At 38.3% G+C, this 20172-nt stretch overlaps 1 protein-coding gene across 3 annotated transcripts in view; it reads left to right on the forward strand.

Annotated features, from left to right (window-relative positions):
* STX2 (syntaxin 2) overlaps window positions 1-20172 on the forward strand; it is a 70773-nt gene that overhangs the window by 32487 nt on the left and 18114 nt on the right. Inside the window, exon 10 of one of the 3 annotated variants that reach the window (XM_077834907.1) lies at window positions 5866-5977. The exons of 1 other annotated variant lie outside the window; for it this stretch is intronic. In XM_077834907.1, the coding sequence (XP_077691033.1) occupies window positions 5866-5943 (78 nt within the window). In that variant the 3' untranslated portion in view covers window positions 5944-5977. Of the gene's footprint in view, window positions 1-3860; window positions 3974-5865; window positions 5978-20172 lie in introns of those variants that run through there. One more of the 3 variants, XM_077834906.1, reaches the window with a different exon arrangement.

Raw genomic sequence — 20172 nt, forward strand, 5'->3', positions numbered from 1 at the left:
CCAGGGGAGAGAGTGTGCTGCCCTCAATTTACAAGATGCCTGTTTCCATGTGACGATCAAACCTGGCCACAAGAAGTTCTGAGGTTCATGGCAGGGGAGGATCGTTACCAGTTCACCATGCTGCCATTCGGTCTATCATTGTCACGGAGGATCTTTATCCAAGTGCATGACAGTGGTGGCAGCCTACCTCCACCAGAGAGACATCCATGTTTATGCTTACCTGGAAGACTGGTTATTTCGGGGTTGCTCCGGACACTAGGTGCAGGCTGTGGTCCATCAAACTCTGTTCAATACTCTGGGCCTGAAACAAAGCAAAGAAATGCCCACGTTACTGCCTCTGCAAAGAATAGAGTTCAGAGGAGTGGTCCTGGACTCCACTTCTGCCAGGGCATTTCTGCCTCTTTCCAGATTTCAGACTCCACAATATCTGTGTCCCCCTCAAGGATCATCCACAGACGACTGAGAAATCGTTTAAGGCTCCTAGGTCACATGACCAAATGTACATCTATTATTCCTAATGCCAGGCTGCATCTCAGAGCATTGTGAGCATGGGTCTGATCAGTCTATCGCCCTCAGAGTTATCTAGACAAACTAGTATGCATTCTGGACATGATAGCATCATCTCTTAGCTGGTGGATGAGCCAAGACAATGTGTGCAGGGGTGTTCCCCCCCTCTGCACTGCTTTCCTTCCATGACTTTGGTAATGGAAACTTCAGTCATGGGGTGGAGAGCACATCTGGGAGATCTTCAGACTCAGGGTTTGTGGACTATACAGGTTACAAATTATCCTCAAGTTGCAAGCAATATTCCATATGCGTCAGCGTTTCCTACCTCCCATTCAGGGCAAGACTGTCCAGGTGCTCACCACCACAGTGGCATTTTATGTGAACAAATGGGTGGCCCAAGGTCAGACAGCCTGTGCCAGGAGGCAGTCAAGCTATGGAATTTCCGCATACAGAGCTCCGTCATTCTCAGCATGTTGCTTGATGGAGATTCAAAATAGCTTGGCAGGTTGTCTGAGCAGATCCTTCAACATAGACCATAAATGGTCTCTCAACCCAGCCGTTCTAGTTTGTGTTCTTCATAGGAGGGTTTCTGTTGGCCGATCAATTTGCAACACAGCAAAGCAGAAAATGTCCCTGATTCTGTTTCAGGGTTGGTCGCAGCCCAGAATCAATATCCTACACTTTTCTGTTTTTCATGGGACAAGGACCAAGCTGTATGCATATCCACCAGTGCCTCTTTTTCCCAGGGTCATGTTCAGGCCCCAACAAGGTCATGGCAGAATGATCGTCATAGCTCCAGTCTGTCTGAGACAGCCATGGTATTCAGACCTACATAACCCATTCACCGACCACCCTTCCCATTACCAATAACCAGAGACCTTGTCACCCAGAACCATGGTTTGGTGCTCGATCAAATCCTAGTGCTGCACCTCATGGCATGGTTCATCAATAATGAATGCACAAGATATTTTTTGCTCAGGGGCTGTCCAGAATGTTCTCCTTAACAGAAGGAAACCTTCCCCATGAGCGGCTTACCTGAGTAAGAGGCAACAGTTCTCCATCTGGGTGGCTTCCCATAATGCCACCTATTCAGAAAATGATTCAATCGATTCTAGACTACCTCTCACTTCTTAAGGAGTCAGACCTAGCTCTCACTCTGTTAAGGTGCACATGACAGCCATCTCAGCATTTCATTCTCAAATTGATGGTAAGACTCTGTTTACTCACTCTATCACAACCAGGTTCCTGAAAGGTCTAGATTATTCCTGCCTGTGGAGATCCAGCACTATCTTGAGATTTGAATTTAGTTTTGTCTACTCTTATGAACCCTTCTTTTGAACCTTTTGCATCATGCTTGCTTCTGCACCTTTCACCAACAGTAGCTTTCTTAATGGCTATTATCTCCACTAGGAGGAAGAGGAACAGAATGCCCTGGTCATTGATCAGTAATATACAGTTTTCTACAAAGACAAAGTTTAGCTACGTTTCTCTCCAAAGTAGTGTGTGATTTCCACCTGAATCAGTCTACATATACTTGCCAGTTTTCTTCCCAAAGCTTTGTACTCACAGGGACAAATGAAGACCCACTCTCCTTTCCCAGTGCAGTGAAGTCTACTGTTGGATTCCACTGTGAAGGAACTGAGGGAAGCACTGGCCAGTTCTTCCTTTCATACCTCTCACTTAAGAGCAAGAGCAGCTCAGGCATGGGTGTGGCTGTCCCAAGTGGTATATCTAAACCCTCAGCACCAGTGCGTGAGGGACATACACTCCCCCCGCCCCCATGCTTTAATGGACAATATGCAGCACATCTTGAAGAGCAACATTTATGAAAAGGTAAATAACCTTTTTGGTTTTTGTTTTACTTGTGTTTCTATATTGTAAGCATGTGACCATACAAGAAATAACACTTAGCTCTTTTAGAGTTACTATGTATGGGTCGAATGAAATGGGATTGGAAAATTTTATATTCAAGATGTCCGTGGTCTCTGTCCTTAAAAAGTGAAGTAAATTTCTTTATCATATTTCCTCTTCCCGTCTGTTATACACTCCATTTATTATTACAGGATATAGCTTATCAAATTTTGTTCTGAATAGGCTTTAATGTGAATTGGAATATTACTTCTGAAGGGTAGAAATTTGTGGGAAGGGAATAGGTCACAATTCACATACAGTAAAGATTGACTTTTTCCATTAAAGCAAATTATTTTTGAATGCATAGAAACTGTACACCCAAAAGAAGTGTTTAAAATGTGTCAGTGGTAAGTAACTTCTGTGGCACAAAGTTATTCAGGAGTGAAATATGTTTATAAAGGCTTAGAAACCTCTGTAATTGAAAGACCTATCTGGACATGTGGTTGTATTCCTATATTTAAAATTAATTTGATTTTTCTGCTAGCATGGTAAATCTCCTTCAGCAAAAGTGGAAATTCCATTCATACCATATTATTTTCAAAGATTCAGGGACCATAGTTTATCAAAGACATGCACTTCTATAAATGTATGAATCATCATAAATTGATGGGCATCATACCTGGTTCAAAGAAACAAAATGATGTGATCTCACTGGAAAGATTTATTTTTAAAAGCCGCATTTAGTTGACTTGCATTGACACTGAAAATGCTTCAGTGTTTCAATATGCTTCTTCCCTTCAGCCCCCAAGATGAATCATTATGAAGTCAGTAATCTACTAAAACAATTGCTTTTTGACCTCTGAACACTAATGGTTTTGCAGTTTAGCATCTGCATTATATTAAAATTCTTTTAAAACTGCAGTGGAATTTTGTGAGTTATATAATAAAATGGGGCGGGGGGGAGGTGGCAAGGGAGACTACAGCAAGATTTTTCATTATGTTCGTGGCATGTTAAGTAGCTTCAGAGCAGGCAAGTCGTATGAAAAGACCTGACTCTAGATAGAGACTGTGAAATTGTACTTGGATTATTTATAGATAAATAATCTTCAATTCCAAAAGCAGATTATACACAGTCTGTTTGAGGTGTATATATTCTCTGTCCCAATACCCTTTAAATAAATATATATTTTTTTTTCCGTATTGGGAACTGTTAATATGTTTAAAATGAGGTGGATATCAGATATGAGAGCCCAAATGTTTCCTTGTAAATGTTGGCAAAAAAGTTAATAACTCTGACATTTGCAGTAAACTCTAGCCTCACTAGATAGAGATCCTTTTAAGAAACCAAGTGGCAGTCCAAAAATGGTAGCCAGGACCATTTCAGGCTTCAAAAATTAAGGTGGTACTAAAAAGACTGAATTTCTTTTCTAAAGATCGAGAATAAATCCAGATCCTATTTAACACTGTGTTCTGAAACTAATCACTTTGCTTTTCTTCGGCAGAAAAAGTGGATAATTGTCATTCTATCGCTGGTGTTGGTTGCCATAATTGCTCTAATTGTTGGTTTGTCAGTTGGTATTCGATGATGCTTGGATAACTTCAGCATGCATGTCTCTGCCAATGCGGCAGTAAGTAACTAATCAACTAATTTGCTTCATTGTTATTGTTTAGTTTTGAGAACTCACTAAGCAAACAAGCTATTTTGTACCAACCCTTAACACATATATAGTGTAATACTGTAATGACCAGGCAGGGGGACTGGACCTGATGAAGTAGTGAATCTTGTCAGTTTCTAGTTGCTATAAAAGCCCTAATGTATGTTCAAAAGTAGATATCTTTTGAATTATGAAAACTGAGATCTAGTGGTAATTTTATGTAATTTACAGATTTCAACCTCATGTAAGATCTTTGAGTTTTAAAAATCAGTGGGACAGATCCTCAGCTGGTGTAAATTGTCATAAGCCTGTTAACTATTACATGGACAGTTTACACCAGCTGAGGACCTGCCCAATATGAGAAATCATTTTCACATGGAGTTTAACTTTTATCACATAGTGCGTTTACAATTATAAAGAGCTTTCAAGACAGACCCATATTACATATGTCACTCTGAAGCCAGAGTGTGTTTTGCAACCAGTGTGTTAAGATTTCCCAGTTAGAAACCAGACTTTTTAAATCGTATGCTTTCTAATCTGCTCTTTTTTTCTGAGATGGCGATATTTAGAAGTGGGCATCTGCACAAGATACTAACTCTAAAATAACAATGCAAATTTGTGGGTTTGAGACTTCTCAACCTTTTTTTATATTAGCGGAACAAGTTACTGTCCTCTACGCAGCAATATTTTCTTCAGTCACAAACTATACGGATGATCTGCAAGGATGAAAAGGTCAATGATTCAGAACTTGAAAGAGAAACTCTATTGTACTTATGTTCTTAGGTAGTCTGTATACTAAAAGGATGGTCCTACTGGGTCAGAACAGTAGTCCATCTAGCTGGGTATCCTGTCTTCTGACAGGGACCATTGCCAGATACTTCAGAGAGAATGAACAGAACAGGACAGTTGAATGATCCAGCCCCTGTTGTCCAGGCCAAGCTTTTGGCATTTGGAGGTTGAGACACCCATAGTGCAGGGTTGCGTTCCTGACCATCTTGGCTTATAACCATTGATCAGCCTATCCTTCATGAACTTACCTATTCTTTTGTGTACCCAGTTATACTTTTGGCCTTCACAACAACCCATAGCTACTTCTGTATCTTTAAAACCGGGAAATATTGAAATAATTAGGTGCAGCCTTCTCTTTCAAACAGTTCATCAGGAAAAGTTATTTAAACTATCAGTTTTTTAACATGGAGTGTGTTTTTTGTAGTTATTAATACAATACCATCTCAATTTGTCATTTAGTAAATACTGTCATTTGCATATTAAACCATAGAATCAGGGGCACTTAATCTTACGTTAGCCTATCTGACACATGTAGTCCAACGAACCCATTTTGTTCCTGTAATAATTACTGGTGAGCTATCAAATATATAATAGTTGTTTGTTGACTTTCTTATTCAGCTCAGTATGTGTTAATAAGAATGAACAAGTATCCAAATAAAGGAGAACATAAGCAGTTTTCGCAAATCTCCAGTTATGACTGCAGACATGAACATGCTTTATCAACTCTCAGCTTCCATATGTAGCAAACAGTAATTTATCAACAGAATTTGTTTATGGATTTTAACATGAGTATTCCATGAAATAAAACACACAGGTGTTAGGCAAATATTGAAAAGTTAAATTAAGTCTGCTGTGATTGACTGCAGTTATATGTACAATTTGGAAGAGAAATACTGGCAATAAGTGTCATTGTATTGGGGTGCTTTTCAAAATCTTCAAATACATGTCAACATTTTTGATCCATATATACTATTTGCTGTGGTTCTAGAATGTGCATGTACTACTGAAAATAGATTTAAAATCTGATATGATACATTAATCTACATTTTTCTCTTTTTTGCAGAAAATGACATTCATAATTATTTGTGTAACTGTCTTGCTTGTGATCCTTGGAATTATCCTAGCAGCTACATTATCATAGCAAGCACATTCCAAGAGTTTAAGAATCTTCAGGCTCCAAATCACATCTGCAATAAAACCAAATATCCTAACCTTTTCTTGGGTAAAAGATGCCTTACACCATGTTACACATGGTGTTCAATGCTGACCTGTCATTATTGATTTAAAGGTGAAAACACAGTGGCACCTAATGTTTAATCATATCTGTAAATCAAAGTGTATATGGGAAATCAGTTGGATTTTCATCAGAAACTACATGGATCTGCCAGTGTGAAACCTGCTTTTAATGGTTTTGAACTAAAGTGATTTGGGAATTCCATTTTTTGATATTTCAGTGTTATAAATGCAGAATTTAATTAGGGAATTGTGAAACTATTGAGTTATGGCTATTTGGTATAATTTTTCCACTTCTAATGCAATTCTAATTAAGAATTTTAGTACCACATTTGTGGTGGTCTTGTTAGCAAAATAATTGATTCTCTGAGCACTGTTTTGTAGGAGATGTAGCCATAACTTTAAATAAAACATTTGCTGGTTAGTCATCTTGCTCTATCCAGTTTTTTAGGGGAAAAGAATTCCCTCTTCAACTAGTGCTGCCTCATTTTATTTTAAAAATCAATTTGTGTTTAAAGATATTATAAAATTGTGTTTTTAATTCAAGGGGAAAATCCTGCTTCCAGAAAGCTTATGAAGCAACCAAATAGCATTCTGTTAATAGTGACTATAAAACTTGAACTGTTTTTAAAAACCTTCCAGTAAAGATTGTTTAGAAGATTGCACTTAAGTCCAGTTCTGCTTGTTTCATTATGTTAGAATTCTTAGATTTTTAAAAAAAAAACACTAGTTATTCTATTATGAAGTTTATTGTTCTATTTACTTTATGAGATTTATTGTGCTTTATTGCTCAAAATGTGTGTCTAATCTATATAATCAAGACAGTGGCTGCAACATTTTCCTGGTATAAAAATGCAGTAATGAAGCACAGATATAGTTTTTGAACTTTTTGGGAAGATATTCCAAAATAAAATTTGTTGTGCATATGAAAACAAATTCAACAGAGCAATTTAGCCTTACAACTTTGACCAGATTGCCATAAGGCACAGTTCATCTTGTTCCTTAAAGAGCAAAAATCAAGACTTAATTTTCAAATGTTTGCAAGTGGTGGTGAGAAAAGATAGTAACGAATAGGCTTCTTTAATTGCATTGTGTTTGGATTTGCTAATAATACACTGACTTGTTATGAAATTTACTTTTGTGAATTTATGTAACAAGTATGAAGAGTTTAGTAATAGCTATCATAACAGACGTATTGCAGCTTGTAAAGTTTTAAACATTTCAAACTTAACCAAAATAGCTGAATTTAATGTTACAGGTTATTTTTGTTCTTGTATCATTTCTGTGGAAAGTATTTATAATTTGTGTTTTGATTTCTCATTTGAATATGTTCATGTAGATATGTAGATATAGTTACACTTAAAGTGAAATTGAAAAAAGAAAAGGTGCCTTCTTAAAACGTGGCTTACATCTCTTCATTTTCCTGTTTTCAGGTGGTGACAAATATCGTTTTGCTTTAGATAATGTTACATGTTGCAACTTTTTAGTACTACAGCTTACTGACTCATTACGCATTAAAATGTTCTTATTTAAAATGTCTGAGAAGCAAGTTATACATTAAAATGTAATTAATTGAAATGCCTCTTAATGTTTAGCAAGATTTACAATGTATGCCATCTGTTGAAGGATATTCCTGCTTGATGCTGTCCAAATATACTGTGAAATTCTTTTCAGATTGTATTTTGCAAATGGTGATCCATGGTGAAAGCAGATAGGAACAAATAGGCTTCTTTAGTTGCATTGTGTTTGGGATTGCTAAATGAGATCCTGATTCAGTAATTTTATCCTGAAAACACTTGTAAAAGATTATTCATGGACTCTTACAAATCAGCTATCAAGAAATGTATTGAAATTTTCATCTTAATTAATGAACAAATTTCTTTACCTTTTCTTAAGTGTGGACAGCCATGAGTGACTATGGAGGTCTTTATGCAAAATACTGAAACAGTTGGTAGACTTGAAATGGTCAGTTCTTAAGTAAAATGTATTTTTTATTTAATAGCTTTGTTTTCTAGTATTTAGTAATAAACCATATTTATAGAAATGTACAGATTATTCTATATCAGAAAAATATCAGATAGTGCTGTTGATAGAAGGAGATTATCTACATCAACCAAAAAAGAAGCGTGTAACTTTTTTTGCATTCATTTGCAAGAGATTCTCCGTTCAGAATATAAATTGAAAGGGTCATTTATGACTTTATATTTTTTGTTCATATACTTGCCTCACAATTTTATTTAAAAATATATACAAGTATATTTAAAATTGCACACAGGTGCACGTACTTACTTCCTTGTCACTTCAGGAGCAAATAACTGGTTTCTAGTTAAATAAATGGAAAATAACATTTCCCATTCGCTAATAAATTTGTCTATGCAAGTATTTCACTTGTGAATACTTTTATGTTGGTGAGTTTATTGTAAATGTTTATACAGACTATTGGAAATACTTAAATGCGGGTGGTATGATTATCAAAGCAATTCTAAAGTTCCAATAAACAGGTATATAGGAATGAGCGAGAATAAGCCATAGCATCAAGCACTTCCTTTCAAAAAAATCCCTGATAAGGTCCTGAAGTAATACTGCACATATGAATACATATGAGTAACTTTAGAAGAGGAAATAATCCCAGTAACTTTTTTAAAAAGCTGGAAAACAATTATTTTTATCAAACAAAATCTTGAAGTCAGTCGAGCTACTCATTTTTGCAATGGTACTCCTGTTTGCAGGTTCAGGTGCTTGGTTTGTTTTTTCAAATTCCTCATAATGTTTACTGTAAACTGAAGTTAAAAATTCCTACTAACTCACAGGAAGGAGGGGGAGTTCCTGAAGGGCTCTGCAGTGTGGTATCGGCCTGTTATTCTACATGAAATCTTTAACCTCGACACTGCTGGTTTAACGTTAGATTACGCATCTACTTCAAAATCTGTTGTTTGGGTTGAAGCAGTAGAAGTTCACTCTTGGTGGAATAGGAGGACTTTAATAGCTGATTTTTGTCTGATTTTATTTACATTTTTAGAAATTAGGTTGTACATGCTTGGATAGGTGCAGTTCTGTAAACTAAATTTAGCAGTGACCAGAAGGTGTTATCATCCATTCTAAGGGCTGTTCAGTGACCTATGTGAAATTAATTTTCTCTCATCCAGTTCTTAATGGGCAAGTATCCACAAACAAGAACTGGCACATTTTTTGATCAGTCTGAGTCACCTGGGTTGGAGGGACATTACCAAGCAAAGCCCATTGAGTTGACCATTTAGTGCTGCAGTTTTCCTGTTAACTTGCAGCAGCAGAAACCAAACTAACCCCCTGGGGATAACACAGAGAGCTAAAGAACAGATGTTGCTTGAATGCCAGCAAACACAGGGACCATACGCTGCCAGGCTTTGTCATGCAATGATACCAGATTACTTGCTATTAGCATGGTGTGGTAAAGTGTCCTACCATGGAGGACGGGATAAGGCTGCTCTCCCCAGAAACCTTCTGCAAAGGCTTTTAGAGTACCTCCAGGAGAGCTTTATGGAGATGTCCCTGGAGGATTTCTGTTCCATCCCCAGACACGTTAACAGACTTTTCCAGTACCAGTACTGGCCACGAATGCATCCCAAGTCCTCAGGGCTACTTAATCATTAAAAAATGCTTGCTTTTATAACATGTATTATATTTTAAAAAGTACACTCACCAGAGGTCCCTTCTCTAGCTTCATTGGGTTGGGAGGGTATTTCAGTCAGGGTGATAAAAAGATCCTGGCTGTCGGGGAGGACGGTGTGCTGAGTGCTCTCCCCAAGCTCTTCCACCTCCTCATCTTCCCCATCTGCAAAATCCTCAGCCATGGCGGAGAGTACCCCTTAATCGGAGTCCACGGACGGGGTGGGGTAGCGGTGGCGGCCCCCCCCCCCCTAGAATTGCATGCAGCTCAGCATAGAAGCGGCATGTCCAGGGCTCTGTCCCGGAGCGTCCGTTTGATACTTTGGTTTTCTGGTACACTTGTTGAGAGCTCCTTAAGTTTCATGCGGCACTGTGTTGCATCCCTGATGTAGCCTCTGTCCCTCATGGCCTCTGAGATTTTTTGAGATGTTTCGGCATTTTGTCTTTTGGAACATAGTTCTGATAGCACGGATTCCTCTCTCCATACAGCGATCAGATCCAGTACCTCCCGTATGGTCCATGCTGGAGCTCTTTTTTGATTCTGGGACTGCATGGTCACCTGTGCTGATGAGCTCGCCTGACCAAACGGGAAATGAGATTCAAAAGTTCCTGGGGCTTTTCCTGTACACCGGGCCAGTGCATCCGAGTTCAGAGTGCTGTCCAGAGCTGTCACAATGGTGCACTGTGGGATAGCTCCCGGAAGCCAATACCTTTGAATTGTGTCCACACTAACCCTAATTCGAAATGTCAATTTCAGTGCTAATCCACTCGTTGGGGAGGAGTACAGAAATCGGTTTTAAGAGCCCTTTATGTCGAAAAAATGGCTTCGTTGTGTGGACAGGTGCAGGGTTAATTTAGCAGCGCTAAATCCGACATAAACTCGCAGCGTAGACCAGGCCACGGAGATTAAGGTCAAAATATGCACTAATTTTCATACCCTCTCATCTTCACATATATTTGTGAAGCATTCTACAAAAGCCCATAATAAAATTTATAAATTTATCTTCAGAGTAGAATTTGAGTAGTGTACAGTAAATGAGGCCTGGGGCCGTCCATTGCACAAAGAAGATAAAACAATATTGAATCACTTCTCATTAAGTGAACATTAGCCATCCTGAATGATGCAGGGCCCAGTGGGAAAAAATTGTATGTGAGCATGTAATTAAAGATTGCGTTCATAATAATTCATATGTACAAGCAGGTTCTAGCTTTTCCTAGCTCTTGAGTGCTTGATTTTGCAACTTTTAACAATATTGATTTAATCTGTTTGGTGTGTAATACAATTAATGGAGTTGAATCATAAGAATTTTACTGTGTGAATGCAGAAATTTAGTGGCACCAGAACGGAAAGCTTGTAGCTAAAGGTATAGTATTTCTGCCCACTAGTGGTGACTTTCAAACCAGACATTAACAGTGTTATACAAAGAAGTTTTCCTTAATGGTAGAAGAAATTTTATTTTCCTTTAAAAAGAAAAGATAACTTTCTCCTTCCCTCAGCCAAAAGGGCTAAATTTCTGCTTAACCAGGTCTCATTTATGCCAGCTACTGAACACTGTCAAAGAAGCCACTGTGTGCACTGCACTTTTGTGCTCAGATGTGCACCGGGGGATCCTCTCCTTTAGTCTAAAAGAAAAGGAGTACTTGTGGCACCTTAGAGACTAACCAATTTATTTGAGCATAAGCTTTCGTGAGCTACAGCTCACTTCATCCGATGAAGTGAGCTGTAGCTCACGAAAGCTTATGCTCAAATAAATTGGTTAGTCTCTAAGGTGCCACAAGTACTCCTTTTCTTTTTGCGAATACAGACTAACACGGCTGTTACTCTGAAACCTCTCCTTTAGTCTGTGCACTTCGAAGCGGGTGCTGCCTTTTATTGGCTCTTCACAGTTCTGATGTGCACTAAAATACGCTTTTCCATGAAATCACTCTCAAGATGAAAATACAAGATTAATAGCACAATCTTGTGTCTGAATTAAAGCGATTTCTCCTTGATGTTAGAAATAGGATATGAATGTAATGGTTTTCAACTTAGCATTCAGTTAAGCTAAATGGTTTCCCCATCGAAAAGGGTTGAGTGACTGGCAGAAATGTCAGAGCTTGGGAGTAGTGTTTGCTTTTCTTCAAATGGTCTGCGCTACCAAACATGAAAATCAATTTTTTTGTTGTTCATACAGGCATTTCTGTGGTACTCCTCATTGCAGTGCATCTGTGGAAGAGTACAAGAAATTAAAAGAAATGGATTAGAGAAAACATTTGAACTATGTTCTTTTAAAAAATCAACATTAATAGTCTTTCTTTTGCTTCACTTTGTGCCCTGTATTACCAAATTTGAACAGCCCAATCTTTAGGCATTAATGTTAAGTCTCCAGTCAGCAACTTCATTTTTCCATATTAGATTTTTTGCTCTGTGGGAATAAATAATACATAGCCACTTCCATATTCAAGATATTTAAATGTACAATCTTGCAAACACACACCTGAGGAACTTTACTTAGGTGTGTAGTTCCAAGGAATTCAGTAGAATACTCCATCAGGTTATTCAGGTAAGTATGTATTTCTAAGTGTCAGGTTGTACTTGAATTTGAATCCTGGTTGTTGCAACATTTGTACTGACAAATGCAGTAGTGATGCGCTCTACTACTTTCATATGGCAAGAGAGGTGACTAGCAACGTTCAAATAACCAAGTCCAGATTAGTGAGCCAGTCGTGGCTTTGGGAGTGGCTTGATGTAAGTCTGAGATGCAACTGGCAAATGATTCAAGCTGGCACTGACTTACAATATGGCCCATAATTTGCAACTGGCATCCAGTCACGTGCATTGTCTTACACTTTTGGAAGATGAAAAAGACAACCACACCAGCCATGCAATGTTCTAAAATGGTCCAATGCGGACCATTTTCAGACAAGGTTGAAGCTTGGAAGTTGTTTTGTAGGGTCTGCAATCAGATATTTGTTTGGGACATTACGATTATCCTAGAATTCTTTACAGCTTGCCTCAGGATTGAATGAGGATGCTTGAACAGCTTTAGCTCAATCCCAAAAAGGCTTGTAAGATTCAGATATGCTCACAGCATGGGATGTTTGAGTCTGGCTAATTTGTAAGAAAATGTTAACTAGAACACAAGCCTTATGCTGTAGTTTTTTTATTTGGAAAAATACATTAGGTACCTGTACTCAGTGTATTACGCTCTAATAGAAACACGTTTGGGGTGAGACTTGAAACTTCCTCCTGGATGGATACCAGTGACTATTACATGTCTCATCTAAGGGCAACAGCTTTTCCAGTGAAGCATCCCTTTAGTACTGCACTGCAGTGTTTTCAGGGATGTAAGCACAATAAAATAAAGGGGAAATCCAGAAAGTGGTGGTGATAGAATGGCTGAATGGGGATGTGTGGAGGAAGCAGATTTGTTTCCCCCTTGAAATTTATCATTCTTAAACTGCCACCATTGATATTGTTCCTTTGACAAACAGGCACAAAATGGGAATTGAGGCACATTTACTTTGAAAGTTCTTCAGACTCCAGTTAACTAATATTAAATGTACTCTCATGTGTTCTTGTGACTCATGTGCCTTTCTAAAAATAATCATGGCACCCTTCCTCAGAGTCGGGTCAGTGGGTCAGCCTGTGCACCTGTGAAGCAACTCAAACTTTTCTGTCACGTATAGTGATTGGCTCTTCAATTACATAGTGCCAGTCACAGACTATTTTGGTTAACACTATCAAACATGCAGCGTCTGAATCTGCAAACAGCAAACTCTTTACAAACAGCAGTCTGGGATGAAGGCCAGATAATCTGAGGAATATACAGTAAAATCTCAGGTGTGCAAGAACAAAAGTGCTTTGTGGATAGATATTTTTTCCAAAAGAAAAAAGGATGGAAATAGTAAGTATTGTCAAACTATTGAGATGGGTACTTACTATATTCAGTGTGTTTCATACTGCCGTTAGATACTGTGTTCAGATTAACTTAATTCACTGAGAATAAGGGGAATTATGTCTGTAATAGTAAAGTGTCTGCTGAATGGGTAATAGTTACTGCCAATTACAAATAGCTAAATATATTTCAGACTATTTTCATTGTAAGTTAGGAACAAAACCTTTCATCAACTGTACAATTCGTGTGTAAGTGATATTTTTCTATACAAGTTCAGTCATAAGATGAAGGACAAAGAAATGTTTGATTGTCACCACCTGGGAGCTACTGTCACTTGAGAAAAACAAATCTAAACAGATAGATGCCCTACTTCAAACCAGTACAGGGAGTTCAGTGTAGTTAATGAGTTTAGAATATTCATCAGCCTGTATATTGACTCAACAGATGCACCACCCTGTGTAACAGCACACTTGCAATTGTTTTGTGCAATCTTACAATAAACGTGCAATCAGTTTAAACAGATACGTCTCAAGGTTACTGCAGCTATATGTTTGTGTGGTACTGCCATAGAGTATATACAAACTCATGGCTTTTTGTAGTTGTAAGGAAAACTACAAAAGTTCTCACCTGGGATTTGGCACATGGTTATAAAATCAATTTCCAGCTAAACTGAAAGAGAAATATTCCAAAAAAGCTCAAAAGAAAACTGATGCAAGTGTTTGCAAGTCTATAGGGTTCTATTATGGGAATCAAGTCTCAGAGTAGTACACGGAGAGTAGGTGGCAGGGCATAGGAGAACTGATATGCATACAAAAATTATGTTCATGACTTCTGTTTTAATTCTTTTTTATTTTCTGAATTGTTTAACATGATCCACAATAAATATCAATGCATGGATTAAAAGCTTCTATGATTAAATTATGTAATCCATTGAGGGAATGGTGGTGTACCCTGAAACATGAAGTCTTGAATTTCTCTAACTCTCAAAAGTAAGTGTAAAGCTGATTAGTTCAAAGGCCTTATTCTGATCTCTCTCAGGTTTTACACTATAATCACTTAATATTCTATTGATGGATATTGCATCAATAGAGTTATATTGGCATGATCTCAGAATGTCAATTGAATTCAGTAATGTGACACTTGTCTAAAACCTCTGAGAATCAGAATCTGGCCCCAAGGAGAACCTGTTGCCTTGCCTGATCATAGACCAGCTTTTGTTAGCTAAAAATTTAAGGTGGTTATTCTGATGGGCAAATTCCAGGCTAGAAATTTAAGCTGCCCTGAAAAATGAACCTACCAATAGCTTTTAAAAACTGGGTTTTGATATTTTTAACAAGCTGGAGAAGTGTAATTCTGGAAACAAACAAAACCTATTTTTAAGCTCTAGCTCACTATCTGTGGACTAGATCGTGATCTCCTTACTCATGCTGAGTAATACCTTAGCCCATGAAGTCAATGGGGCTTGTGAAGTAAGATACTACAGTCTGAGAATGGTATTTCAATTCTGGAAGTCAATGGCACCATTCTGCTTCACTTGTAATTCTATCCAAGGTACCTATGGCCTCCATTACCCTAGTATTTGAACACCTCACAATCTTTAGTGCATTTATCCTGACAACGCTCCTGAAACAGGGATGTGCTATTATCCCTATTTTACAGATGAGTAACTGAGGCACAAAGGGACTAAGTGACATGGCCAAGGTCACATAGGAAAACCGTGGAAGAACAGAGAACTAAATCAAGTTCTCCCAAGGCTCAACCTATTGCTCTAAGCACTGAACCATCCTTCCCCCTCAGTTTCTAATTAGAAGAAAACCCTCATTTTTTCGCCTAAATTTGGCCAGCAAGAAGAAAGTGATGTAATTTTATAAAGGATAATCTTAGTGAGGTAATTAATATTTATACTGCATCCTAACAGCTATTGCCAAGGAACAGAGAACTTGTAAGAATTCTTGTTTTCCCAGCTCAACTAGTGGTAGAACTTTGTCACGTAACAGTGTTTCTTAAAAAATGTTTTTAAAAGTAAGCAGTTGTATGTTGCTGGTTATTTCAGCTGGAGGAAGGAAACATGTAATACATGTATAACCCCAAGGGCCTAATTCTGTCAACAGCTAGGACCTTGCAACCCCATTGAATAATATTAATTACTGGGAACTGGGGGTCCAAATTACTTAGGCAGCTTTTGAAAAATCTCTGGCTTCATCCTCAAAGTGTCTTACTTTATAAACACTAATCCCCACAACACCACTGTGATTAAAACGTTATCCACATTTTACAAAGGGTAGAGCCAAGGTAGAGAGGTAAAGAGACTTGCTGAGGGCCACAGAGGAAATTAGTGTCAATGCCTGGATTAGCTGGCAGGTGTTCTCATGATTAAATCACTGGACCTTAGATCTCTTCCCAGCCATCATTCGAGTGTAACTGGGGCCTGGTCTACACCTAAAACATAGGTTGACCTAGCTACATCACTTAGGGCTGTGAAAAATTTCACATCTTATGTGACTTAGTTAGGTTGACCTATGCCCACTGTAGCTGCAGCTAGGCCAAAGGAACAGTTCTTCTGTCAACCTAGCTACTGCCTCTCCAAGGGGGAGAATTTACTACAGCAACGGAAAAACCCCTGCTGTCATTGTCGTGTCTACGCTATAGTTGCGGCTTTGCTGCTGTAGTCCTTGTAGTGTAGACATGTCCTTAGGGCTGAATCAGTCCCCTATTGAAAGTTACAAAGGATGGTTATGGATAACCTCCTGGAAAAACTGATATGCCGTATCTCTTCAGCTCCTGTCCAAGCTAGGATAAAAGTGGGAGTGCAATTGACTGTATAGATGCCTAGTCCTGAGGCAGAAAGTGTCATTTTTTTCCCCCTTACAGTAGTTCCAATCCTCCATCAATTACACATTCAGACGTGTCACAGCCCTTCCCCCTGCCACTCCTCCTGTTCATTTGGTGCTTGGCAAAAATGTTATTTCACTCCATAGTTCATCTTCAGAACAGTTTTATGTGATTGCTCTTGTCAAGGTTCCTCCCCCACTCTGAACGCTAGGGTACAGATGTGGTGACCTGTATGAAAACCTCCTAAGCTTATCTTTACCAGCTTAGGTCAAAACTTCCCCAAGGTACAAAATATTCCACCCTTTGTCCTTGGATTGGCCGCTACCATTACCAAACAAATACTGGTTACTGAGGAAGAGCTGTTTGGAAACATCTTCCCCCCCCCCCCAAATACTTCCCAAAACCTTGTACCCCACTTCCTGGACAAGGTTTGGTAAAAAGCCTCACCAATTTGCCTAGGTGACTACAGACCCAGACCCTTGGATCTTAAGAACAATGAACAATCCTCCCAACACTTGCACCCCCCCTTTCCTGGGAAATGTTGGATAAAAAGCCTCACCAATTTGCATAGGTGACCACAGACCCAAACCCTTGGATCTGAGAACAATGAAAAAGCATTCAGTTTTCTTACAAGAAGACTTTTAATAGAAATAGGAGTAAATAGAAGTAAAGAAATCCCCTCTGTAAAATCAGGATAGTAGATACCTTACAGGGTAATTAGATTCAAAACATAGAGAACCCCTCTAGGCAAAACCTTACAGAAAAGATACACAGACAGAAATAGTTATTCTATTCAGCACAATTCTTTTCTCAGCCATTTAAAGAAATCATAATCTAACACATACCTAGCTAGATTACTTACTAAAAGTTCTAAGACTCCATTCCTGTTCTATCCCTGACAAAAGCAGCATATAGACAGACAGAGACCCTTTGTCTCTCTCCCTTCTCCCAGCTTTTGAAAGTATCTTGTCTCCTCATTGGTCATTTTGGTCAGGTGCCAGCGAGGTTACCTTTAGCTTCTTAACACTTTACAGGTGAGAGGAGTTTTCCTCTGGCCAGGAGGGATTTTAAAGGGATTTACCCTTCCCTTTATATTTATGACAGCTCTAATCACTTAAATCAGCATGTTACAGTGTAGAGCTTTTTATCAGGGTGGTACAATATTACTTTTTATACACCTACTCCTGAGAATTTCTGCAGAATAACGCATTAGATTGCTGATGTGCATGGGGAAGGAATACTGAAATACCTGGCAGTTTGACCTGCCATTGTAGTGGCTGGCTTCCTGTCATGATCCCTCTTTTCTCATAAAGGATACTTAGTATGCTAAGAGCCTGTTTTATTTTAATTTAATCCAAAGCTTTTAAAAATGGGGGAAGTGGGCAGCTTGATTTAATTTCCTGATCCTGGCTGGATCAATGAGACCTCTTAGATGTTTGTTGCCCGGGACCTTCTATTTTCCCACTCCTGTTCTGGCAAATATTTACAATATAGAGTAAGATATGGTTTAAGAGTAGCTTTCACGCTCATGGTGGATTGTGGTCCCATGTATCTCACAAGCCCTTGTATCATGTAAGCTTCATAGTCTTGAGTTCTTATAGCTCTTTAACTATTCCATTTTGGGCATGTGGATTTCTGTGATAATATAGATTCTCTTTACTACCATGTTATCTATCAGGATTTGAACCCGAGGATGAATCCTAGGCAGCATACTTGAATCCCATGTGACCTATGAGTCTTTGGGCATAAGTGTTATCAGATTATGCCATATTAACTTTGCAGAATCTGCATGATTCCCCATACTTTACTCTCAAAATCTGTTGGGCTCAGAGAAAAATCAATATTTTCCCCCAAATGCATTTGATCTACCTTGACAGAAGGAGGATTTCCATTTAATTGGTCTGACTTCCAGTGAACTGGGGGCATTGCTTTGAGTCTGATGTGTATGGAAACTGCCTGAATAATTCTGCACTCTGCATTTGGAGTGCTGAATTATCAGTGGGTAGTCTGGCATGCGTAACAGAACTGATTGATCATGCTAGCTATATATTTTATATTTATATAGTTCCTTTAATCCTGAAGGGTCCCAAAATGCTTCACAAATCACAAGTGCCTCATCACTATGATATTCCTATTTCTATGGTGAGAAGAAGCAGTCAAGTGGACAGCTGTTGTAGAACTGTGGCAGTAAGAGGAAAGGAAAGTGTGTTTTGCCTACGGATAAGATCACAAGCCCTTTATCTTTACAAAAAATATCAGGGGATCTTTAATGTCCAGGCAGGCTTTTGCTTTAGTCAGCTGTAAAAGAGCCCCAGACCCTAAACTGGACAGAATTTTGAGAATGAAGATTAGGCTTATACAAAAGCTTATAGAGGAAAGACCATATAGAAAGGGGATAATTTAAACCAACAAAAGCAATGAAATTTAGCACTGGAGCTCATTGGTTCATTCTAAGAAAGATGTCTAAGACTGACCACCTAAAGCAAAATAGTCAAAGGATCACGTAGGTAATCCTATGGGTTAACAAAACCTAGGCATTATATTTTGAGCTTTAAATCAGGATTTATGGGTTTATTCCATACAATATTAACTCTTACTTATTCTGTGATATTCACAATGCTTGCTGATGATATTCAGATGAATTGTATATCGCACAGTTTAAAATGAAGGGCAGACTCATATTGATGCAACCAAGAATTCAAGTGGAGTGTAAATTGCCGATTCAATATCAAACTGTCACTCACTCCTCTTTGCTGAACTGGTGGTAAGGATTAGCCAGAGATTCAGTTTTTTGTTGCTGCAAGCCTAAATCAAGCCCTAACAGTTAGAATAGAGCACTCAAGTCCTCTCTGTGATTAGCTCAAAGCAAAAGAAACAGCCAGGAATTATTAATTATCCAATCCACTTAGTCTTGGTCATCAAGTAATGATGGCTACAAGTGTGACATGAAAATGCAACTAAAGAGGTATGGTTTCTGTAGAAGTAATTTTATTTTATAAACTAGGAAGACAGTGGAATGTTAGGAATCAACTAAATGTCTTGGACTAACTGAAATATCGTTGGAAATTTAGTTTTAAACCATAGTCATTAGAATATTCTTTAACGATCATTACTCAGTTCACAGAATTGAGCTCTGCACAATATTGTGGTAGTTCAGTATTTAATATATTAGGTGGTCAACAGTGTAATAAACTAGTTGAGGAAGGGAACTGGAAATTACATAGGGGCCGTATCTACCAACACTTGCCTCTCAGTGCATTCTAAGGGAATTTAGTGTAGAATGTTGGATACATCTATGAAAAGATAGTTTAAAGCTTGTTTTCACAAGTAACCCACTGTAGTGTAGAATGGTGTCATGCTGGTTTAGACCAGTGGTACATCTAGCCTAGAATCCTGTTTCCACCATTGGCCAGTACCAGAATCATCAGAGGGAAAACTAAGAACCACCAAGACTGTATAAAATCTGCATGTTTACTGATTACACCGGAGTTTTGGAAACTAATCCCTGGAAAAAATCTTTTTCACCCTCTTCAGTTAGTGATTAGCTTTTGCCCAGAAGCATGTGAGTTTTTATATCTTACTGATTTGATATATAGCATATTATTTTCAATTTGTTCTATGCTATTCTTTGTATCTGTGTTTTTGACTTATCAGGGCATGTGGATCCATCCACAATGATGTCCAGGTCTTTTCCTGAGTGGCTACAATTAATTTAGAACCCAGCAATATGTATGCACAGTTAAAATTATTCCTTCCGATCTGCAATACCTTGTATTTATCAG

This window comes from Eretmochelys imbricata, chromosome 15, assembly GCF_965152235.1.
Source record: "Eretmochelys imbricata isolate rEreImb1 chromosome 15, rEreImb1.hap1, whole genome shotgun sequence".
NCBI classification, from domain to species: domain Eukaryota; kingdom Metazoa; phylum Chordata; order Testudines; family Cheloniidae; genus Eretmochelys; species Eretmochelys imbricata.